Source organism: Ammospiza caudacuta, chromosome 2 (genome assembly GCF_027887145.1).
Source record: "Ammospiza caudacuta isolate bAmmCau1 chromosome 2, bAmmCau1.pri, whole genome shotgun sequence".
Lineage (NCBI taxonomy): Eukaryota > Metazoa > Chordata > Aves > Passeriformes > Passerellidae > Ammospiza > Ammospiza caudacuta.
In genome coordinates this window covers 95,041,224-95,064,733 of record NC_080594.1, presented here as the reverse complement: position 1 = coordinate 95,064,733, position 23,510 = coordinate 95,041,224, and the positions used below count along the sequence as shown (strand labels likewise).

The following is a 23,510-nucleotide window of genomic DNA, read 5'->3' as shown; positions in this document are numbered from 1 at the left end:
CAGGCAGGCACCTGAGGCTCAGAGGGTAACCATGGCAAGCTGCTCTTGGATGATGTTCTTCCTTCTCTCTGCCCTTTTCCCTCAGACAGAGCAGGCAGGTATGGCTTTCCTTTTGTTGCTCCTTTGGTTCTGATTTGTGCTGCTGCTTTTCTAAAAACCCCAGTAATTTTTTACCTTGTATAATGTTTACTTTGTAGCACAGACTGAAATCAATGAAAACAGTCTGTGCCTTATTTTCTTTAAATTTCTGCTGTTTATTTCATGCAGCTAAGTGAAAACTGCTGTAAGCTAATGGGGCAATGCAGTTTTGAAGTACCATCATTTATGCCGGGGTAATATTTTGTCTTTCCTTACAATTTTTAGAGTGTCCCAGGTATTAAAGCGAATTTTGTTTTATATTTCTGTTGCTGCTGAAATAAAAATGAGAGAGTCCTATGGAAGAGGCCAATATGCATGGTTGTTATAGCTTGAAGAAGTTTATGTTTCTGTATTAATCTTCCATGGTTTATCAAAAATAAGGAGGAGCCGGGCAAGGGAGAAAAAGGTGGTGTTCTCTTAAGAAAATCAAAACACCCTGCAGCAGAAGTTCACTGCCAGCTGTGCTGGATGTGGCAGAACCACTGCACAGCAGAAATATGTGCTGGGGGGTCAGATAAAATTTAAAATGCAGAACAGAGTCATGAAGCTTTTCTTTTTTTAATATTATGTGCAAGACAGTTGCTTATAGGATATCCTTCAAAAAGATAACTTAACTATACACAGTGCTGGAATAATTTTGCTATTGCTCCCACTTTTCCCAGTTCTATGATTATTGATTACTTCAACCAGCAGTGCTGGGTCCCCAAACACTGTATAAAAGAGAAAAAAACCCTGAATATCCCCTGCCCCAACACATTTACTTTCCAAGCACAGAAGGACTGGCAAACACGTGCTGACACACATGGTCACACATTGCTTCATGGGGAAGATGAGGCTCCAGGCTGGCACCAGCTGCCCAGCTGGCAGGCAGATTTTGATGGAGGTGTCATTTGCAAAAAGGAGTTTTAAGATCTGTTAATTGGTCTCTCCTCCTCTTTACTCAAATCTGAAAGATTACAGTGTCTTCCACATGAACAGTGGTATGGGATATAACCCTCTTAGCTATGAGCATTGCTGATGGGTAGTTTTTATTTACTCCCCTTAAGAGAGAATTGATTGAGAACTCAGCCATGTCATGGCTTTACTTCTCAGCAAAAAAAATTGCCATGAACTAAGACCAAAGAGCATCAGTTTGGATCCACCACCATAACTTAATACCACTAATACTCACTTGTACCAATGCATCTGAGACCCTGTGCAGTCACAAAATAGCCTTTGCCTTTTATAATAATGCTTTCCCCCTTTCCCTGGCTGTGCCACCACACCCTGCTCTGTATGTCTTGTGCAGGAAGGGTTTCAAATTCCCCCTGCCTGGGAGCAAGTCAGGCATTCCCCAGAAGTAAAACCTCTCAACTCCTCAGGTGAATTTGGGCTAAGACAGTAGAGCTCTTTAACTATGTAAGTTTAATATGGCTGAAACCCCAAATCAACCAAAATTATTTCTCTTAAAAAAGAAGGTAGAAGTATATAAGGAAATTAACCTAAGTACTTATATTAGTGTTTTGTCATTCAATGTTGCAGTATTTATATCAGCTCATGATGCAAACAGTGTTATCAAGAGACAGAGACGTGCCAGTTCCATCCTTCTGGAGGAGGTCCTTCAAGGCAGCTTGGAAAGAGAATGCCTAGAAGAGAGATGTACACATGAAGAAGCGAGAGAAGTATTTGAGAATGATGAAATGCTTGTAAGTATTTTGTTTCCCTGCGTGCACATTTAAAACTGCTGCTACGATATTTTACTTGTGAAACACAAGACTGCTCCATTTGTTTGGGTTTCTCTCCATGTGAAATCTCTGCATTTGCCATCTCAGCAGGCAGCAAGCAGGTGTCTTCCATGGTCAAAATGGAAATGAGGAGGTCAGCTCTGCTATTGTTCAAGTCCTCTCCAGAAAATGATGTGTCATGCTGCTTGTGTTAGTAAATCATGTGGCTGCTGACTACACACAGAAATATAGCATCAGCATCCCTTAGGGACCAGGAGGTGAAGAAGAGCACCTGGAGGGCAGCACAAAGGAATTCCAGCCACTCCAGACAGTAAACTGGGTTCATCAGGGCCCAAGTTAAATGCCTTTATGCAAATGCATGCAGCATGGGAAATAAATGATAGGGTTAGTTCTTTCCAGGGGCACTGGAAAAGGTTGTCCGGAGAAGCTGTGGATGCCCCATCCCTAGAAGTGTTCAAGGCCAGGCTGGATGGGCCTTTGAGCAGCCTGGTCTAGTGGAAGATGTCCCTGCCCACAGCAGGAGATTGGAACTAGATGATTTTTAAGGTCCCTTCCAACCCAAACCATTCTGTGATTTTATGACTGGGACAGAGGGAATGTCAATACACCAGCAAGCTGTGGGACCTATAGAGAGAGGCTCACTTGGTGAGTAGCTGCAAATTCCTTTGCACCAGGGGTTCTCCAGACATACAGAGATGGATGCTGTGCCCTTTAATGGGAACCTGGATGGAGTTTTGCTTGCAGGGAAAGCAGAGGAAAGAGCTATAGGGCTGCCATGGGCAGCTGTGGTGCTTTGGGGAAGGGATGGGCAGAGTGTGGCTTTGGGGAAAGCAGCTCCAGGGTCAGCTGCAGAACCCAGGGAGATGCAGGGCACAGGGTGGAGGTGGCCAGCAGTGGTGCCCACAGCTCTGCCCTTGCTGACCCCTCTGCCTCCAGCAGCACCTGCCAGGGCCAAGGGGCATGGGACAGGATGGGGTCCCTTCCCAGGCTGCTGCACGCCAGACAGACAATAGCCAGTCAGTGTTTTCTGGAAGCTGCATTGCTAAAGGATCCAGCTGTTCCTCTCTGGCCTGTGAAGTGTTTATTTTCCTGTACAGCTTCTTAGGAAACAATAAAGTAAGCAGTAGGCAAAGCCCCTCCCTTCTCATGTGTATATTTGCTAGCAGCACATTATAGTTGTGCAACTCTGTAAACATTAAACCACTGTATATATTCTCTCATAACATGTTTTTTGATTTAGCAAAATATTTATGACATATTACATTACTTGGGAATTAAAATCTAATTTCCTTTTTGTTTTTTCACCCAGAAAATGTTTTGGGACATCTACTATGGTAAGCTGGCCTCTTGATTTCTCTCCTGCATGGTACTGTCACATTATGAACATGATTCAGTCTGGTTTTCTAAGAATTTATTCTATGAGAAGCAATCAGTGTCTATTTGTCATGTCTGTAGTAAAGCAGAAGGAAAATTCTTGATGTGAAATAATTTTTAAAAAGCAATATATAGCGAAAACCATTTAAATCTGCAAAACCAATAAAAGTAGAAGATGAGTAAAGGTTATCATAGTAAATAGGCTACTTCTTTTACTGAATCTGAAAAGGAGCCTGGGACATGAGAAAGTATGTTTTGCTGATACCATAGAACAGCACAGTTCTACCAGCAAAATCTCCCAAATACAGAATTAGCACTTACACCTGGACAAGATAAATAGACATTAAAAGCTACTGAGCTGTCTACAAACTCTGCACAGTGGGATTGCATCATTCTCTGTCAGGTGCCAAGGTGAGACACAAATCTGTGGAAGCTGAGGAGGGCCTGATGTAACTAAGTGCCACCTGAACAGGAGGCCTGTGGCACCAGCTCATGATGACTGTGCCCTATTCCCTCTCTTTTTTTTCTATGCTTCATCAAGTTTTTCTCTTGTTTTTAACTTAGCTATTATTAATTTCTAGTCTTAGATTTAAAGAGTGGAAAAGGAGGTGGCAAAACCAGCAGTCAGTAATAATTTTCTGCTCAAGCCACTAAATTACTTTGTCCTGAGAACCACTGCATAAAAGAATCCCATCAGTGCTATAAAGGTTATGAAGAATGATGCTAAATATCTGGCATTTTATTACTTCTGTGAGGGTGGGATTAGTTTCTAATTTGAGTCATTGGATATTTGTACTAAGCATGTCATGCAGGCTTCCTCTCTAGCCTAGGATGAGAGAAGGGAAACCAGTTCAGAATGGTCCCTCCAAACAAGCTTGGCCACAGTCAGAACACATTATTGACTTCAGCCTCAGGGATGGCTTTCTTATTGTAATTAAAAGCAATATGTTCTGTCTCCTTCCTAAAGAACAGCAGTGTGTGTTTCCTTCTCTGTGATGTCCTCTCTAACATTTTGGAGAGTGTTGCCTTTGAAAAGTGGCTTTTTCCTCCTTGCTAAACAAACACATTTTTTCATCCTGTCTTCCAATAATCTCATTTTCTAGACCTCTGGTATCTGTGTTGCTTTCCCCTGAAAGTCCAGGGTGCAGTGGATAAATCTGCATTGTGAATACAAGAGGAAGCTTGTATTTGTTTGTTTGTTTGTTTGTTTTTTATTTATTATAAAGGCTGAGCACCCACCCAACTGCTGGGTTACCCCCCAGCTCTGTTCTGCACTGTTTTGTCCCTTCAAGTCAAAACTGATGCAGTGGCACCTTGCTGGATGTCTGCTGTCAGGGCATTTTGCCTGAGCTCACACTTGTCCCTGACCCTCTTTTATCAACGGTATAAACTTGGCCATTGCCAATCTCTCTTTACACATCACTTCTCAAAAGTTTTGTGCAAGCCTTATAGAAGTCTGCTCACCGAACGACAATATCATTGGAAACATTTCTATTTTATGATGTTCACTGATTCCCCCTAGGTCCCTATTCTACAATATGATTAGAATTAAATGGTTTGAATTATTTGATCTTGAAAAATATATGTTGGTTTTTACTTCCCACCTTTTAATATTGCTGTGTGCTTACAGTTTAACCATAGCCTGCAAGTAACAGAAACCAGGCCAATTTCTCTATCCTTTGAATCTTCTCTTTCCTCCTTTAATAGAGCTAGGTGCTGGATTTATTTTCTTTCCAGCACAGATTTCAGAGGCTTGAATCCATCTAACTGCTTCAGGCTGCAGGGGTAACCCCTCCCTAGCTCCAGCTCCTCAATTCTGCCAGCTCAGCTGTGCAGGTGAGATTCCCCCAATTCACCCAAAAACCCTCTCTGGAGGCCTGCATTGTGCTTGGATATGCTGGTGGCATCTGGCTGCAGATGGGTTGAAGGTGCTAACTCTTTCAGCCAGCATTTTAGTACATATACACTCAAAGACACGTGTGCCAATAGCCTAGGCAGATCATGATTGGTGTTTTTTTCCCAGTAGCTGGGAGAGTTTTCACTTTCCATCCCCAAAATCAGGTAGGGCAGCCTGCTGACTGAATTAACCTCTCTGATGAGGTGTTAATTTTTAGAAAGGTTGGACAGCACGTCCCAGGTTAGGCTCTCCTGGCTTGCTCACTGATAGCCTATGTCTATAATAAGTAGTTGTTACTTGGCTCATGTTTTCAAACTGCTTAGGAGTCATTCCTATGGGCAGCTTGAAGAGAAACTGGCAGCTCTGCCTGGTGCTTCAGTCACCTGGAGGTGACTGAAGGAGGACACCCTCCTGTTTCAATGCTCAGTTCAGCAGAAAGAGCAAGCTTGCTAGTGTCTGAGCTGCTGCAGGATAATTGTGCAGATATAGAAAAGTTCTATTTCCTCCTGTTTTGATGTTGCTTGCTGTACACTTGCTCTATAATTTTGATGATTTGCTATCCAGTACATATCAATTTTAACGTGGGACACCTAAAACACCAGTCTTATGTCACATTTGTAAAAAATCAGGAACTGTGACTCAGTCATTTTTCCTGAATCGGAGCGTCCATCCTCCAGCAGGAGGCTCTGCTCTGGGCAGCTCCCGGCCTCTCTGACAGGGGCTGCACCTCTGGAAGGAGATTTGAGCTAAAATTTCGCCTGAGGAGCAGTTCAGTGGCACTTAGCCCATTTCCCTTCAAGCTGCTCTCACAACACCTCTCTGAAGAGCTCATGTGCTGGGATTGGGGCTGTGTAATTTGGGATCTGTGCTGGTGCTGACTCCTCCCTCTCCGTTTCTTCAGGCGGCAGGAGGTGCTCCTCAAGCCCCTGCCAGCACAATGGTGTGTGTGAGGACAGCATCCGTGGCTACACCTGCACCTGTGCTGAGGGCTACGAGGGAGAGAACTGTGCTTTTGGTAAGGCACTGCCCCCTTCTGAGGAGCCCCACCTCATCTTGTCACAGGCTGTCCCCATGAAACCATACCCAGCTCTCCCATGGTGCCACTTCCCATGGTTTTGGGTAAAACACACAGTTCTGGCAGAGCAGGGTGATGTGTGCTGCCTGCCTGCAAAACATGGAATCCTGAGGTTCCAGAGGCTGTCCCTGTGCCCTGAGCCTCCCTTATCTGGGAATGCTGCAAAAGAGCTGAAACCAAACCACCTCATGGGTACACCACAAAGCCAGCCCTGCCACTCCACCTGTGCTGCCTGGCTGCTTGTCCTGCTGTGGTCCCAGGCCTGAAGGACCAATGCTGCAGAGACAGGGTGGCTTCCCAGGCACCCTGGTGCCTCGGAGGCCACACACCCCCACAAGACAGTCCCTGAGAACAGAAGGACTCCAGAAAAAAAAACTGTTTCCAGTGCAAGTGAAAAGCATAAAGTAAAACAGATGTGTTCTGGCACAGGAAAACCCCAGGCCAGATACTACATTTTTATATCTGCCAGGTTCTACTTTCCAACCCTGACATCAGGATTTCTGCTGGTTCAGAGGGCCCCTGGGGTGGGAGACGCCCTGGCTGCAGCAAGGCAGGGTCGCTCTGTGTATAAGGGATGTGACTGTGACCAGCTTCTGGGGAGCACAGAAGGTGACACAGCTTGGACCAGTGCTGGGAACTAGATCATCTCAGAGCCTTAGGCAGCCCTGTTATACAAGATTTTTTGCTACCTATGAGCTAGATCAAATAACATTTACTTTGTGCTAAAGATTTAAGTGATAGCTTAGCTATGCAAAGTCGAGCATGTCTTGAAGTTCATACTCCCTTTCTCTTTTTCTTGTCTTTGGTAGCTGATGTATGCAAAATCAAACAAGTATGCAAAATGAGAGCTACAGGTTTTTGTCAAAACCAGAAACCTTAGCTGCCTTCTTCCTCCAGCAATACTTGTCTTCATAAGGTGCAGCAGCTCCCCTTGCTGCACATACTTGGTGTTTTGTTTAAAAACCCTTGGCACCCTTTCCCAGAACTCAGAGGTGCAGTGTGTGCTGCAGGGGGAGCACAGTTTGCAATGAGTCTGTGAATGCTGCAGAGACTCAGCTCCCTCCAAGTTCCGCTTAACAAGGGGAAAAAACATCCCAGTGGTAAATACTACCAATCAGAGTCCCAGCCCACATCCACACAAAGGGAATTTAAAAAAAAACAGAGGACTCAAGCGATGAAAGGATACTCCATGTTTTTCTTCTGCTTGTTCTGTTTAGCTAAAAATGAATGTCACCACCAAGCAAAGGTGGGATGTGACCACTTCTGCTATCCAGGAAGGGATTCCTACCGCTGTTCCTGTGCTGATGGCTACGAGCTGGGGAAGGATAAAAAACAGTGCATTGCATTAGGTAGGTGTGGGCATGGGGGTAAGGGGGGCACCTGCTCAGGGCTGGGTGGGCAAGCCAGCATATAACAGATCAGCCTGCCTTGAGCCTAAAGCAATATTACTGGGCAGAAAAAGGAAACTAGGGAGCACCACCCAAGAAGCCAAAGTAATGGCAAAAGAAGGGCTATTTGATCAGAATGTTTAAGTAGGAATCAGCAGAGGGGGCTTGCACCACCCTACACATCACTCACTGTACCAGGTTTTCCACTCCTGTGTTTGGTAAAGAGCAATTCTGCTGAACATGTTTGGTTGGGAATGAAATTCAATTGATTCCTATCAGGTGACCCATGTTCTAATAAATGAAGGGAAACATTTGCTGCCAATTTAATTAGCTTGAAACAGTAGCCCTTTTTAGTTCTTCAGTCCCATATTAAGTATCTCATTCAATTTCATCCCCTTACAAAGCAGGTCTACAAAGCAGTATACTTAGACCTGTGTCTGTATTAGCACAAGTGGGGCAGCCAAATAGGAGTTCAGCTGTAGAGCCACACTTTTGGTGGTGACAGACTGATGTCCACACTCAGCGCACACTTCAGGTGGGCTTTACATCAAACTGGCCCAGTTCAGTCCTGTGGACTGAGCACCAGGCAGCTGTGTGCACCTGGAAGGTGCCCTCTGGTTTAGCTTCACCTGAGCAGGATCCAGTGTGTGTGACCCAAACCTAAACCAAGTGGAAGTGTGACAAATGCAGGTAACTGGGTGATCCAATCAAAAAGCATGTGTGCTGTTTGGACCAGATGAGAAAGGCATGCATGTCCCTAGAGTGGCAGCTGTAACAAGGAAAAACCAGCATTTACCTTGTCCAGGCTGGGCCACAGCTCTCAGGTATTTGACACAATGTGAATACAGGCTACAAAGATGAAAAAGCAAGATGTGCTAATAGTTGGCTGGAGAGGAAGCCTCATTTCATTAGTGCAATGAAGCACAGTGAAACCTGATCACTACAAGCCTAACACAGTGACCATGTTCAGCCCATTGCTAAACTATTATGAGTACAATTGCCAAAGAAATTATTCCAATTTTCACCAGCTGAGAATTTTTCATTCTCCTTTTTCTTTGCACAAAAGCAGAAGCCCAAAGTCTGGGTGGAACAGTAGGCATTTGCAGGTATTAACTATCTTGAAATGATACTGCTATCTTGAAATGATATAGCATGAAGTTTTGATTTTTTTTTAATTCATTTGTTAGATGCATGTGCATGTGGCAGACTTCAAGACAGTGATAACCTTATAAGTGAAACCAGGAAGAAAAGTGATGAGCGATTTCCTTGGCAGGTATTCCCCGCAATTCATGAAACCCATCACTTTACCCTCACATGGATAGTGCTATCTATTGTTTTTTTGCATTTTCTTAGGTACTGCTGCTAAACCCAGACGGGAAAGGCTTCTGTGGAGGAGTGTTGCTAAAAAGTAACTTCGTGTTGACCACAGCAGAGTGTGCCCTTCTGCACAGCCATTTTCAAATCAGGGTTGGTTCTGGTAGGTGATCCAACATTTTTCCTTGCTGCAGCACATTTCAGTACTGACAAGCTAAATTTTAAACAAGCTTACTAAACTTCTTGCTGCATAAAAATATTGTTAAAGGAAACAAATATGATGTTATTTCATTTAAGCACCTCAGCTACTCGAGTAGCTGAGCTAGAACTACAGCTACCCCCCATTCCCCTTTACAAGGCAAGCAGAGATAAATACCTCTTGAGCACAGAGCAGAATTCAGCACTCAGAGATCAGCTAAACATGATGGATTTAGCGGTGACTTGTTTCATGCCAAAATCCACGTTAGTGCTGCATATTCATGCTTACTGCTGAAATTATTCATGCTCCTACCAGCATTAAAAAGCTGCCAGTGTTATTATTCCTCGTTTCCCAGAGGAAGAGGCCTTTAGCTGCACGTGTTTCTCAGCACAATCAGGCAGCTTGCATGCAGCTTTCAGGTCTCTGATAAACCATTCCTAAGAGCAGACAAATGTCATTGCTCCACAGGGCCTAATGAAACAAGTGGAACTGGGAAGATAATGCAGATCAGGGAGAAGCACATCCACATCCGCTACGATGAAGACACTGGTGAGAACAACATTGCATTGCTACAACTTCAAGAGCATGTTGAATGTGACAGCTCCCACCTTCCTGTGTGCACCCCTGAGAGAGACTTTGCAGAACATGTTTTAATTCCAAAACTGGCTGCTACAGTCAGTGGCTGGAGAGTGGAGGGGGATGAACTTCAAGGCGAAGAGCTGCAGGTTTCATACCTGCCTGCTGAGGACTGCAAGCAAATCCTCAACGTCAGCCTCACAAACAGGCAGTTCTGTGGGCACCTCCAGGAGGCTGTGCACAAACACCTGGCTGGAGGGAGCTTTTTGGTTACTGAGTACAAGGGCACATGGTTTCTGACTGGTATCCTGGGATCCTGGCCACTGGAAGACACTGACTGGGAAACGCTGCTTTTCACCAACACTGCAAGGTATATGGTATGGGTTAAACAAAAAATAAAGTAAGACAAACACAACCAACTCCCAAGCACCAAGCCTCTACCAATCATTGCAAGGAAACATATGGATGCAGCCATTTGACTCTACTACTATTTGCAGCAATGGAAGCTGCAACAAAGACATGTATTTAACTCTGGTTTATACAGAAAAGCCTGTTTGTCTTTCCTTCTGCTGACACACAGTACTCTGAGTCATGATACAGTAAACCTAGTTATTGAACTAAAAACTGATTTAAAATTTCCCAGAACTGTTCATCCTAAACCTCAAAACATGTTAAATATTTTTTCTGTGATATCAAATGTTGCTAGTACCCTGAGGTTTGATTCAGCAAATTCATATTCTTTTTTCAGGATCCATACAAGTAAAACGTAAAAGACATGGGGAATGTCAAGCTTTTAAATGTCTTATGTTGAAGTAGCACTTGACATTTTCATCACAGTAAAAAATGCTTCCCCTCATACATGGAATCTATGTTTTCCCTTATGAATGATGCCCATGTCAGTTAGAGGGTAAAATAAAACCCAACTATCAAAGACAACAAAAAATAAATGTTTTATTTGTTTTTAAAATAATTTTAAAATCCCCAAACTAAAATCTCAGTCTGGACAAAGTTATATTGTACCACCCCCAAACAAACAAACCAACCCCCAGGGTAGTAACACTTAAAATACTGGATCAAGTGGTAGTGTTTTCCCCAGAAGCAAAATAAAACAGAGTATGGATAATTTAGCTACATGAGTTTTTGTTCATCGTAACAAAAATTAAACAAAATATGACCAGAATTAAAAAGAATCACAAAGCCATCTGTGGGCACCTACCACTCAAACCCATATATATTACTGACACAGTAAAGCTTTTGGTGTCAAACACTTCTCTATTTTTTAGAGACAGTTTGAAGAGAGTATTTAATATCAGCAAAATTATTGAGACTTAAAAAAAATGGAAACCATTTTTAGTAAGAAAACACTACTTCCGCTCTGAAGAATGGATTAACACAAGTAACAAAGGCTCATACTTCTCTATGAAGGATAAACACAGAAATAGTAACATGAAGTACTTTATAAAAGCTTTTAAGTAGCTGGGAAGGAATTTGGAATGCTTTGCTTTATTTCTTCATGAGATACTTTGGATGATCTAGAAAGCCTGTGGAAACAACCATTTCAAAGTCAACATTTCATTTCATTTCAAAGTCAACATTTCATTTCAATGCACTTTGTAACCCTGGCAGCCTTGGCCATTCTGGGAAAGGAGCCACAACCAGTTCCTGGTATTTCAGTCCTGGACATGCACCAGGCCATTGCCAGTGCTCCTGGGGTCACTGGGAGCAGCTCCACTGGGCAAGCTGAGTACCTGAAGAGCACTTGCATGGCTAAGATGCAACACTCAACAACACACTGTTGACAGTGGAGGAAATGGGTTCTGCTTGCTGACCACAAGCTTCTGATGCTGATGGGATATGTAGCCTTTGATGTGACCCTGGCAGAGGGAGAAAAAGGCAGAGTTAGTACCTAGAACTGGAAACACAATCCCTACAAGCCAAGCAAACTCGTACAAGCTAACCACAGCAGAGCTGTTTGTGCTCTCTCACCACTGCACTACTGCGCCTAAATACCCATGAGGTCCCGTTTAGGTACCTGGGTCACCCTGGAGGGCCAGCACAAGGCTGGAGCCACCACCCTGTTTGTGTGCTGTCAGACTGAGAGCCTCCTGCCAGGGCCCCCGTGGGGGGCTTACACTGCCTCCAAGAGACAGAGCTCCACAAAAGTGTTTCTAAAGTCACTCTTGTTCACTTTAAAATGAGAATTTTAACCAATTAGCATTCAATACCTAATAAACTAAATGACATAGTACTTCCTTTTCAGCATAGTGAAAGAAATCTCCCAGTGACCTAGACCACATCAAATAATGTTTCAGAAACATAGTGGCTAATTTTCTTGCTGACACTACAATGATGCTTCACAACTTCTGATTTAATACAAATATTTAGATTTCAAGCTTTTATCCATTCATAAGCAGTTGAGATTCACTTAGAGTAAAAGACAAAATGTGGAACAGAACCAAAGAAATCTAGCTCTGTTTTTTTCTAATTTGAGAAGACCAAGAGGTTCCTACTTCAAATGCAGAACAAATCTTTTTGGTGCCACTTGAATGGTTTGTATTTTTAAATCAATGTTTCTACATATACAGAAATGTCAGTATTGAATTTTTAATGTGAAATTCAACTTCAATTTTAACTGATTCCTGCAAAAAAAAAGGCAGGAACTAGATGAAGTCCTCAGGGCAAATGAAAACATTTTACTTTGAGCAGAAGTCTCTCAAAAAAAAAAAAAAAAAACACAAGAAAACCTGGGATTACTGATGAGTATTTGTCATAAACTATTATTCTCTATCTAATATTTTTCACTGTCAGAAGTGTGGAAGCACCAGACAACAAGTGGTGAGCACTTACCAAATAAATGAGGTTAGCTAAAATACACTGGACTTCATCAATATCAACATCATCTACTTGCATGAACTTCAGAGCAATCAGAAAAGCATCTAGAGATAGCTGATGAGTTTTGAGCAGTAAATATCTGAAAGAAACAACAGGAAAAATATGTTATTGAGAAATAATCACTTTAAAATTCTGTTTCTTAGAAAAATGGTCTTTCTACAATAATTCACCTTAACAGGAAGTCAGCTCTCTCAGAGAAAACTAACGAGCATATACAATTCTACCCCAGTCCCAGGTGAAACCATATTAAATCTGCTTTTCCAAAAATGTAGTTTTTGTTATGCTCACACTTTCTTGAAGAGATTCCTGTATGTGATGATTTTCAGCTTCTCAAGGATAAGAAAGATTCCACATCGAATAAAGAAGGTCTCATGCTTTGTTAGAGCATCATTCAGAAGGAGAAGATTTCCTTCACTGCAAGGATAAAGAAATGAAAAAGTGAGAAGGTCTCACACCAGTGAGAAAAGAAAGTATGACTTGGTAGGAATATGCCTCCCCAGCCTTCCTCAACCACCCCAAAAAACCACTTTTTTACTTAATACTTTTTGAACACAAAGCAGAAAAGCAAGCATCATACCTCACAGACTTTGTTACTTCAGCAAACTGCATAAGGTCATACTTTTTTAAGAGCTGAACTGTTGGCATATGGCCCTGAAAAATAAATGGTGTCCAAGTTTTCTAGGGTAAAGTTAAATACATTTTAAATAGAATCTAGTAAAAAAAATCTAGCTAAAAAATTGTTATGAGAAAGAAAGAATTTTTAACCACTTTTTTTTTTTGCTACAAAATAAGAAGTGAATAAAAGTATTTGCAAGATAACCCCCTCATCTCTCTCAAACACCTCAAGTCACAATAACTACTGATTTATCATGATTTAGGGACAATTGATATTTAATATTAGGGAGCAACTATCAAACTTGTAGAATCACGATCCTGTGACACGAGGCCTTGGCAGATTCAAATTTTATGTCACAGTTGTATCATTTAATCTACAAACAGAAGAACTGCAGGAATCCCATGCATTTCCAAAGGAATATGAGCAGTGCTTCGGCCTTGTCAAGTGTTATCTCAGTCTGTAACAGATTTTTTTTCTTCTCTATGCCTCCAATAAATTTAAAGAAACAAAATTAACTGAACTATCTACAGAATCAAAAAGAAACTTTGCCTTTTATCCCCTGCACAGCAAAGATCAGAATGCACACTGACTTGGTCAGACTTTAAATTTAGTTACATCATCCTATGCTGTTGCTAACTCCTTTCCTGGACGAAGGATTAGCTGAGAGCAGAACTGAGCTGCAGGTTTACTGAGAGCTGTTAGGAACAAAAAAAACAACACACAAGCTATTTTAGTAGTTTGGAGTTAGTGTTAATGTTTGGGCTCTGATTTAAAAAAAGCAACTGCAAATACAATGACCTTTATCTAGTTTCTTTAATGCCTCTTGTACACTAAAACTGCTTTAGAAAAACCACAGTAATTTTAGGCACCAACCAGTTTAAGGCACCCAGTTGGGACTGGGACAAAGATTTAGGAAGACTGTTAATAAAGCTTTTAGGAAGACTTTTTTTCCTTTATCAACCCTACTACTGATTGATCTGAAAACAACCACTAAGTCAACAAATAAATAAGGAAAACAGAAGTTAATTACCATACCCACTATACTCCCCCTTTACCCACTTGACACAGCAAGGGATTGGAAAGGGAGCACTGAAAGGAAAAAGCAGGGAAGTCATAAACAGGTCAGGGGGAAGGTGGAAAATGGCAACTCAATAAAGGCAGGTGATAACATTCTACATGGGTAACTTTGGGAACAGGGCCAGAACAGGAAACTAAAATCTAGTTCCTGTCCCCTCAGTCACAATGAATTAATACTCAGCATAATCCACTAATTCAGGGATACACAAATGTTAGCACAGCAAATGGCAAAACACAGGAACAAGAAACAGAGGTGCTTAATTCTTTTAACAGAAATATGAAATAATCAAATCATAACAAGTCTTCACTGATTTTTCAGAACCAAAATGCTCTGCCTCATGACCCTTCTGACATGCCTTGAATGGGAAAATGTAGGAGGTACAAATAAAAAAGCCAAAGACAGGCTGTAGCTGTGGCAAACCCCTCTCAGCAGTCCTCAGACATCTGTTTGCACACCCTCCTTTCTTCCACCAGGTGAAAGAGGCAGACAAATTTGTTCTATTGAATCCACACCTTCCTTGGCTTTTGTGTGCAGTTGATCAGCAGAGAGGCACTCTGCTACAAGACAGAAGTCACACTGTTGAGAGCCTCTCCAAAGAATTAAAACACACCTTCATTAAAGTAGTAAGATCAGGTTGCACCCCTAGGAGGGGTTGGGAGAAAGGTAGGGGGAAAGGAGGGCCGGGTTGGTTTTGTTTGGGGGTGGGGTTTTTTTTTGTTTGGCTGTGTTATTTCCCCTCCTATCTCCTTTCCCATGTTGCTGTAAATGACAACTCAGCACTTTTTGCCCTCACATAACAAGGAGTGCATTTGTTGATATTACAGGGGTAAAATAGCCTCTGAATTCCACTAAGGGAAAACCAAGAAAATACTGAGCATCAGTTCTAGTCTGCACGTGTACCCCTTCCCCTTATTCAGGAAAGTAGCATCTACTCACCAACAACATTTTTACTGGCAGCAGGTAGATCAAAATCATTCTTTTGTTCTTCTGGCTGGATCGGTGACAGTGCTCAAAGGCAAATGACAGATACTCCTCAGCTGCAAGCCCAGGTAACACAAATCAACACAAAAATGGATTAATCTGTAACCCAAATTCTGTGCTCAATGTCCATCTCTCTTGACCACATAATATTTGAAAATGTTTACAAAAGAATCACGTCACTCAAAGTACATCAAGTTGGAGATTCACACAAAATACAAAGTATTACTAGAAAGGTAAGTTCTCCTTCAGAAAGTCAAAGAAAACTCGTCAAGATCTTCATGTCAGACATTACAGTTACAAGTAATATTGGATTTTTCAGCTAATTTCAGTAATATTATTGTGCTCCTATTACAGAAGCAGAGAATTTCAGGAAGTGCTGGTAATACACTCTACTTCCTAAATTGAGATTAGGTTCTTCAAGAGGTGAAAGCTGAATGTAATGCCCACATCTCCTGAGCTGCAGAAATGGGCCAGTGAGACCACACAGCATAACAGCATGAAAATCTCTCTGCAGCTTCCACCAATAGAGAAAAAATGATAAGCCTGAAAGGCAGAACACAGTTTGGAATAACAGAGCCAGCTCCAGAACAGATGCTGGTCAAGGGCTGCAGTTAGTGAGGAAGCTGTACCCCTTAGCTCTAGAAGCATTTCTGTAAGCAAAATCTATTAGAAAATTAGGAAATGCAGTTTGTACATCTTCCAAAATCAATGGATCGAGAAACTAGAGTTTGCTACACTACAGTTTGCTGAAGATTTCCTATGTAGCACACAGCAACTTGGAGATTTGAAGGCTCCCTTGCAAAACTTTTACAAACCTATTCTTTTGGATGCTCACACATAATGTATAAGACTGTAGGGAGCTTCAGTGACACAAATATTTTAAAGCTGGGCATACACTACAATTAGAAGTGTGATGTAACCTCATCTCTGTTCCAAGTCAGCCTGTGGGCTTGGACCTTTCAGCATAACTTTTCCTTTGATCAAGTGCAATTCTGAGTCTCACACACACAACTCCAGCAAGATTTCATGCCAAGCAGCAAGACTTTACACTGGCTCACAGTACCTTGCTTAAAGTCACTGTCAAACATGGCCTTGCGTCCCACGTAGTATTTGTAGGTGACTCTCTGTGCCATGCTGTACTCATCCTTCAGATTTGAGCTGTCTATTGCTCTAATTAAGGGCTTACAGAGATGGAGCTTGTTGATCTGTTGAAAAACAAAATAGCATTTTAATCAGCATGCAGATAGATGGTATCATATAAAAACAGGGTGGGTTTAACTTAGAATATGAAATACAAAACACAGCTTACCAGACTTGAACCCTACCTTAAAATAAATTTTAAACAGCTGATTCACAAGAAACAACATGCCCCACTTCTTGGAGTCTTCAATGCCTGCTCGACTGTCACAAGGAAAAAGAAAAATCTGCTAGTACTGAACATTGTAAGAAAAGAATGACCTTGTCCTCACAGTAAATTTATGCCATAGATATTCACTCCATAGTATTTTTAAGGTAAACAGAGGTGTAGCTCTGCTATATATTTTCTCAACATAATGAAAAGATGTCATGCAGAATATTATTCATCTGCATCAGGGTCCTCACTCCAGTCTGCAGATAACACACACAAGCACAACAGTGGCTTATAATACCTGAGATGAAAGAAAGACCCAAAAAAAAAGCATTTTTTCCACTTCAGAAGTGTTAAAATTGCTAACACTGGAAACCAGAGCCACCTCTTTTCCATCTAATTAATTCTAATGGAGCAAACTTCACAATTAAAGCATTAATCACCTTTCCTGAGAATCAGGGAAATAATCAGTCCCTCCCAACAACCTCTGCTAGGAATGCTGAACCTGAAGTAAGGGTTCTCCCTCTGCAGTTAATAGTCAAGAGATTAAGACAATAAATGAGAAGAGACAAGCCTCAGAAGTGTTCATTCTAAGACCCGTATATGGTCCAAGTATGGGAAAATCTAAAGCAAAGTTCATGAAGTTTTTAGCAATTTTCTAGTGCAAGTGCAGCAGGGGGACCTTCACTTACGTGTCGCTGGCACAGACTCGAAAGCAGCCCATCAGCAGCTCTGCTGCCTTTTCCAACATGTCACCCACTTTGCTTTTCCCTTTCTTCACAAGCTGCTGATCTGCCTAGCAAGAAACAATATGCAATTCTACATCATGGTTCACAGGGCTGCAAAGTTTAATTTTAATTTAGCATTTTATAAAGTATTATAGCAAGAGATCTGTCATGGCTGCTATCTCCCAAATCTAGAAGGCAGTCAAGCTCCCAGAACAAAAGAAAACACTCAGAGAGGCTCCTGGACATGTACTCAATGCAGAGAATGCAGAGAAGGACAATCCTTGGAAAATAGCTCTGATCACTATTACCTTTATTATCACTCAGCTTAATGTAGCTCTCAGAAACCTAAATTCAGGTTTAACACCTGAACTCGAGTGTACAAAGACCAAGAGCCTGGAAAAAATTATGGAGTTTTAGAAATTATGAAGTTTTAGAATTGAGTCTTAGAATTTATAATTCAGTTTCTCTCCACAGCCACAAAGACTAGATGCTATTTCTAAACCATATTCAACAGTCTCCAGTAGTGACACACACTGCTGGGACCTGAGACTTCCAGAAGAAAGATAAAACATATGTTACAGCAGAAAGAGGAAAAAAAAATACAGCTGTCAACATATGGGAAAGATCCACACACTGACAAATGGAGAACTTCAACAGAAAAAATATAGCAAGTAGATATTTATTATGTGCTTTTTAGAAAGTTTTATTACAGTGTTTGCATTCTCACTAGCTGAAACATAAATAAAAGAAATGGAAATGCATCCTACTGCAGAAGTCTTCTCTGAAACCAGATCCTCTGAATACACTAAGGTTAGAAGATAGAGTTTAAACACTTCCAGCATGACTGATTCAACACTACCCTTTCTCAGGCATCTCAGAGACATGGATTTCCGTCATTCAAACTGAGAACTGAGACTTGTTGCAAAGCAGTCACAAACACAGAAAATACTCCCTGTGCAAGCATTCCACGTGTGGTTTTGTGGGTAAGTGGGCATGAGAGAGTGATGAGGGGAAAATACTGGATATTGTCAAACCCTAACCTCACTTGAACCCTAGCTTCAACGCTTCAGGTGAACAAAATCACAACTCTGCCACTTACCTTGGCCTACAAGTTCTCAATAGATCCCTACACAAGCTACTTAAATTCACCAGCCTAAGAAAAATAATGTAAATTTGGGGACTATTAGCATGTCAGCAGCTGTATGGGCTCACCAAGGGCTCCAAAGAGCACCAGAAGTGGTGCACACATCTGGAAAAGGGGAGCAGAAAGTTCCCTCTGCAGATCTGGTGAATGGTTAGATCAGCTTGGTTGTCTGTGATACCTCCAATTTCCACCAAATGCCAGGGAAAACATGTAAATAGTGACTTACACCACATGCCACTCAATAAAGAAAATATTTATCCCTTCATAAGTTCTAAGCAACTGTTGGGAGTTGCATTCAGGTCCTCAGAACTCCTCTAGTTCCATCTGCAAATAGGAGGGGGACAGATTGAACAATCTCACTTTTCAATACGACTGGATGAATTTAGCATGTCCACAAAATCCTAAACAATGAGTTAAAGAGAACTGAGCAAAATTAGACTGTGTAACAAACTCTGTAAAAATATTTCTATAGTAGAAATACCAAACAGATAAAAGTAATGAGGCTGTTAATCAGATCTACTTACATTATTAGCAAAAATTCGAAGATCAAGGGCTACAGAATACATAATAGGTAAGGCCCTGGAAAAGAAAATCAGAGTATACTTAGTAGGTGCAAATCAAGCAATAAGTAAGACATGAGAAATAAGCAATTTTTTTTTTGTTAGTTGGTCATACAATTAGAAAAGTATATATTAATCTTTAAGTAAAGAAGAATGCACTTCTTAAAAGGACAGTTCTTCAAGATCTCAGCATTTCAGAAACCCTACACTACAAAAATTATGTCTAAAGTCTTTTTTACTGTGGCTTTGATAAAATTCCACTTCTCTTTGAACAAATCATTCATGTATTTACATATGGACCATTCTATATAATCAAGCTCAGATGTTTAGATTCCACACTTTGGACATGAAAACTCAACCAGGCAACAAAGCCAATTAGGCTTAACTTTAGCATCACTGGGGATAAATAAAACTAGAGGTATAACTTTAGTTTGACTCCAATGGTATTATACTAGGAAAAGATGAGGCTATTCTCTAGTAGCTTTCTACCATGTACTCACCAATTTTCTTCTTTATGTGCCTGAAATGCTCGCAGGAAAGATGTACTGCATTTAGGAAAATTTAAAATGCCATGAAACAAAGCAGATTTGAGAAACAGCTGTTCAGTGGTACCATATATGACTTATAGTGGTACCATATATGACTTCATGAAAGACTAGAAATCAAAACACCATCAAGAAGTTGAGGAGCTGAGTTGCAGCATGGAAGAACATGAGCAGAGCCATGCACTCCTTTGAGTGGCAGCAGCAGTAAGGAACACTGGCAGAGATAAGATAGAAGCTTCTTTATCAACATCTTCCCCTCCAGCCACGTACAAACTGCAAGGTATCATAATGACTTGAGACTCTCCTATATTTTGGGAGGAATTAATATTCTATTTTAGAGCCAAGTAAAACATTCTTCCTTAACCCTATAAAAAGCTGGAAGAAGAATGCATCTGGATTTCCTTGCTCAGAAACCTAAACAACTGAAATGTATTGGGAAGCAGACCACATTCTATTAGATTTTTAAAAACCATAAAGAGAACTTAGTCTACAAGAAGTTAATCTGAAAACAATATGGAAGATTTATGGAAAAGGATATTGGACAATAACTGTTTGGCATTTGTATGCTTCTATGAAGTCATGGTTTGCAACAGCATAAGTACACCTGTCAAAGAAAAGGTGCATTAGTGCATCAGAAAATATACATAAATGAAATACTTATTTTTGTGTCCTACCAGGCATGAAGTTTCACAGGTTATTTAAGGCACAAAGGAATATGACTAGAAGCATTCCTAAAACACTGGCACAAGTATTTTAATAGAGCACTAAGATGGATAATTGCAGAAAACAGATGCTAGAGATTAATAGGTATTTGTTCTACATAAGCTAATACTTATTGACACTGTCACCAAGATTAAATTTTAAAAATTCAGGACTGTTGAAAGAGACTAGGTACAGAAAATTATTTAGTAAAAGCCTCGCAGAATTACTTAGATACTAAGCTCTCTTAAGAGTACTTTTATCATTAAAATTCCCTTTTAAAAATATTTATTTCCCTCACTTATTTCACTCTAAATTCTTGTGCAGCTAGTAGGCAGAGGGGAAACAGCAAGCACTGACAATGCTGTGCCAATGGCCATACACAGATGACAGCCAGGTACATAGAGCAAACTTTATGTGGAGAGGAGAAAGAAACTCTTTATTTCCTGCAATTCTAGCATTATTTATAAGAGTAATAAATACCAAGTTTTCAGGTGTAAGCCCTTTAAAATAGGAAAGTGAACTTAAGGATATCCTTCCCCATCCCTGCTGCACACCTTACAACCGACTTTACATTCTGGGCCCATCTTTACCTTAAGTGGGCTGCAAACATTTCATCATATGGTGATTCCAAAACTTGTTGGCACTTCTCCTCTGGAGATGGAAGCTAAGTGTAGAACAAATCAATAAAACATTAGAGGAACATCCAATGCACCAGAAACAGAACATCATATGCATATTTTGTCATGGCAGTTCTCACAGATTTGCCAGGGTTGGACAGGACCTCTAGTAGGCATCTACCAGAACTTAGTTACATTAACAATCCTACCCAGAGTAATGAATTGCTAGTGTGCATTCTGTCTCCAGAACCTGAACAGCCAGCCTTAAATAAAAGCATCCAAAACACACAAACACCAAGCCCTTACCACTCACTGCTTTTTGGTCCACAGTGCCTTCCATGGTGCTATGCTAACAACTAATACTGGTCAGAAAGGACATTCAAAACTGTATCTCTCCATAAAACAATTCAAAATGGAACACAAAGAGCCAACCAGAAAACAAAAATTATATATAGTATCCTTGTAAAAAGAAAAGGGAGGCAAGCCTACATGGGGATCCTACCTCAGCCTGTGAAACAGATTTCTGAGGTTTCTCTCCAATGGAAAGGGACCCACACATAGAGCTGGGAAAACTCAAAGTAAAACAAAAGGTCAAAAAACACATCCTCACCTGTAGCCTTGGATTTGCAACATGTGGATGTTTAAATGAAACTAATTCTGCACAAAATGTACCATCTCTGGTCTCAATGGCTTCTTGCACCTACCAAAGTAAACAGTCACATTACAGAATAAAATCCAGCAACAGGCACACAACATATTTAACCAACATAACAACTACAGAAGCCACCACCGAGTTACCACTGCTCATACATATTAATATCAAATCAAATGCAAGTTTTTAAAGGCTTAAAACTGAATAAATAATTTTGTATTTCCAATACACCTATTGCTCAAAAAGGTCTCAGGGAGAAGGTAGAGAGAACACCATTGTGTTTTTTTCCTTATTTGTAGGATGCAAGCATATGTATGTACATGGGTTTAGCACTGTAAAACAGCAGATTTGGTTAAGCTTTTTAAAGTTACAGTTGGACTTATAGGCATCAAACACAGATGTAAAGATGCAATCTTTGAGAAATGCTTTAAAATGAAGACAGGAAGATTTAACATGTAAATATCATTCCAAAGGCAATGTCTGATATTAGATTGATATTCTATCTGTATCAAATCCTTTTGAAACCTGCTAAGATTGTAAATGTTATATTCTGTGGAAGAATGGTTTAATTCTGCTTCCTGCTAAAGATAATTCCTTGTAAAAGCAGTCTGCTTGGACAGGTTATTGTGACATCAAGGTGGAAATTTATTCAGTTATGGAGGTAGTTTCAGGTATTACTTCTTAAGAGTTTCCTTCCCATTGCTTGTGCTTTGTCATATTTTTGTCTCCCAATATGAAAAATAAATATTTTTGAGGTATGGAATACTCATACCAAATGGGAAAAAACCCCATAGACTAAAATAGCAAGAAAAAAAGGAAAAATTAACTGTTAAACTCGTTCAGAAATTTGCGTTTAGCTTTTATTTCAGGAAAAAGAAGACGTAATTTTATGTTTGCAAGATAGTTTTTCCTCTTGAATGGAGTTCAATGGAGTGTCAACCTAACAAAACGTGGACTTTTCAGAGCAGACCGCTGTCCTGGGAGACCTCAGGCGCTCCACTTTTGGGGACTAAGACCCAAACAATTACTTTCTTTTTGTGCCTTAACTAATGCCAGATGAAGTAGGATGGTAACAGCGACGAGAATACGACGGTCCAGCAAGAGCCATGCAGAGCGGGGACACAAAGGCTTGTCACTGATATCCAGCTGGAACCCCTGCGGCTCCTGTCCCCCATCCATCCATCCATGGCAGCGCTTGTGCCCGCATTTCTGTGCATCTCCGAGCCCGCATCCCTGAAATCCCTGAGCTGCACTTGGCCCTGGTTACACACACAGCCCTCCTGGCCGTTCTTACCCATAAATCACCTCAGAGACCCCCACACTCTTCAGGCACATCCCTGGCACGCAGACGGCGTGTGCCTCACGCACACTGAATGAATATATCTCCCCACTCATCCTACAGTGATTTATTCCTTAACCAAGGCACCACATTTACAGCAAACCCGCATACTCACACAGGGCCCAAAGATTAATTTAAAAAAATAATTAAAAAATCGTGCTTACTTGCTGCAGGTACTGGTTAATGGTGATGTGCGCCATTGAAGGAGCGGAGCTGAGGCGGAGGCCGCACACCGGTGTCACCGCGCGAGCCCCGGAACTCCCGCGCGCTTCCCGATCCCGGCGCGGCCCAGGGCGGCGGGAGCGGCCGCGAGCGTCACGTGACGGACCCCAGCGGCCGCTGCCCCGCCCATGGCGGGTCCGGGGCGTGGCTTCACTCGGACAGCCAATGGGAGTGAGCGGTGGGCGGGGCAGAGGGCGCGCGTCAGAGGTAAGCCTCGTGCGCTGGGGCGCGCCGCGCGCTGAGGTTTTGCTGTTACTTGTGCTGTCGCTTTACCCTCGGCTCGGACAGCGCGCGGGCTGTGCTCTCCGTATGGCAGGAGCCCAGTGGCGGGGCACTGCGATTACTTCCCCGGGAGTGCTATGGAGGCTCGCCTCCCCTTTCTCCTCGCTAGCTGCGTTGCC

General features: G+C 41.6%; 2 protein-coding genes across 5 annotated transcripts; one reads left to right on the top strand and one right to left on the bottom strand.

Annotated features, from left to right (window-relative positions):
• Positions 1–10,866, top strand: PROZ (protein Z, vitamin K dependent plasma glycoprotein). Its single transcript, XM_058822366.1, has 8 exons — positions 1–98; positions 1,660–1,823; positions 3,172–3,196; positions 6,035–6,148; positions 7,426–7,557; positions 8,784–8,869; positions 8,950–9,073; positions 9,578–10,866. Exons 1-8 carry the CDS (start codon positions 32–34, stop codon positions 10,087–10,089), a joined length of 1,224 nt encoding a protein of 407 aa, XP_058678349.1. The 5' UTR covers positions 1–31; the 3' UTR covers positions 10,090–10,866.
• Positions 10,617–23,210, bottom strand: PCID2 (PCI domain containing 2). 4 transcript variants are annotated; one of them, XM_058822392.1, is made up of 14 exons: positions 23,052–23,210; positions 21,507–21,596; positions 20,870–20,943; positions 20,116–20,181; positions 19,533–19,574; positions 18,997–19,051; positions 17,293–17,396; positions 16,578–16,653; positions 16,316–16,457; positions 15,208–15,308; positions 13,155–13,228; positions 12,866–12,991; positions 12,529–12,656; positions 10,617–11,559 (listed from the first exon to the last, which is right to left on the bottom strand). In XM_058822392.1, the coding sequence occupies exons 1-14, from the start codon at positions 23,085–23,087 to the stop codon at positions 11,453–11,455; spliced, it is 1,221 nt and encodes a 406-aa protein (XP_058678375.1). In that variant the 5' UTR covers positions 23,088–23,210; the 3' UTR covers positions 10,617–11,452. The 4 variants fall into 4 exon arrangements, 3 of the variants coding, with proteins under 3 accessions (XP_058678375.1, XP_058678359.1, XP_058678365.1); XM_058822376.1 differs by having other exon boundaries at positions 12,533–12,656; XR_009275836.1 differs by lacking the exon at positions 10,617–11,559 and having other exon boundaries at positions 12,586–12,656; positions 12,748–12,991.
• Positions 23,211–23,510: the final 300 nt, after the last annotated feature.

Coding starts and splice junctions, on each gene's coding strand:
- PROZ (XM_058822366.1), top strand. CDS start 32: ATGGCAAGCTGCTCTTGGATGATGTTCTTCCTTCTCTCTGCCCTTTTC. Junction 3,197..6,034: donor GTTTTGGGACATCTACTATG/GTAAGCTGGCCT, acceptor CCGTTTCTTCAG/GCGGCAGGAGGTGCTCCTCA. Junction 8,870..8,949: donor ATGAGCGATTTCCTTGGCAG/GTATTCCCCGCA, acceptor GCATTTTCTTAG/GTACTGCTGCTAAACCCAGA.
- PCID2 (XM_058822392.1), bottom strand. CDS start 23,087: ATGGCGCACATCACCATTAACCAGTACCTGCAGCAA. Junction 20,944..21,506: donor TTGCAAATCCAAGGCTACAG/GTGAGGATGTGT, acceptor TTCTACACTTAG/CTTCCATCTCCAGAGGAGAA. Junction 15,309..16,315: donor TGACAGTGACTTTAAGCAAG/GTACTGTGAGCC, acceptor CTGGGCTTGCAG/CTGAGGAGTATCTGTCATTT.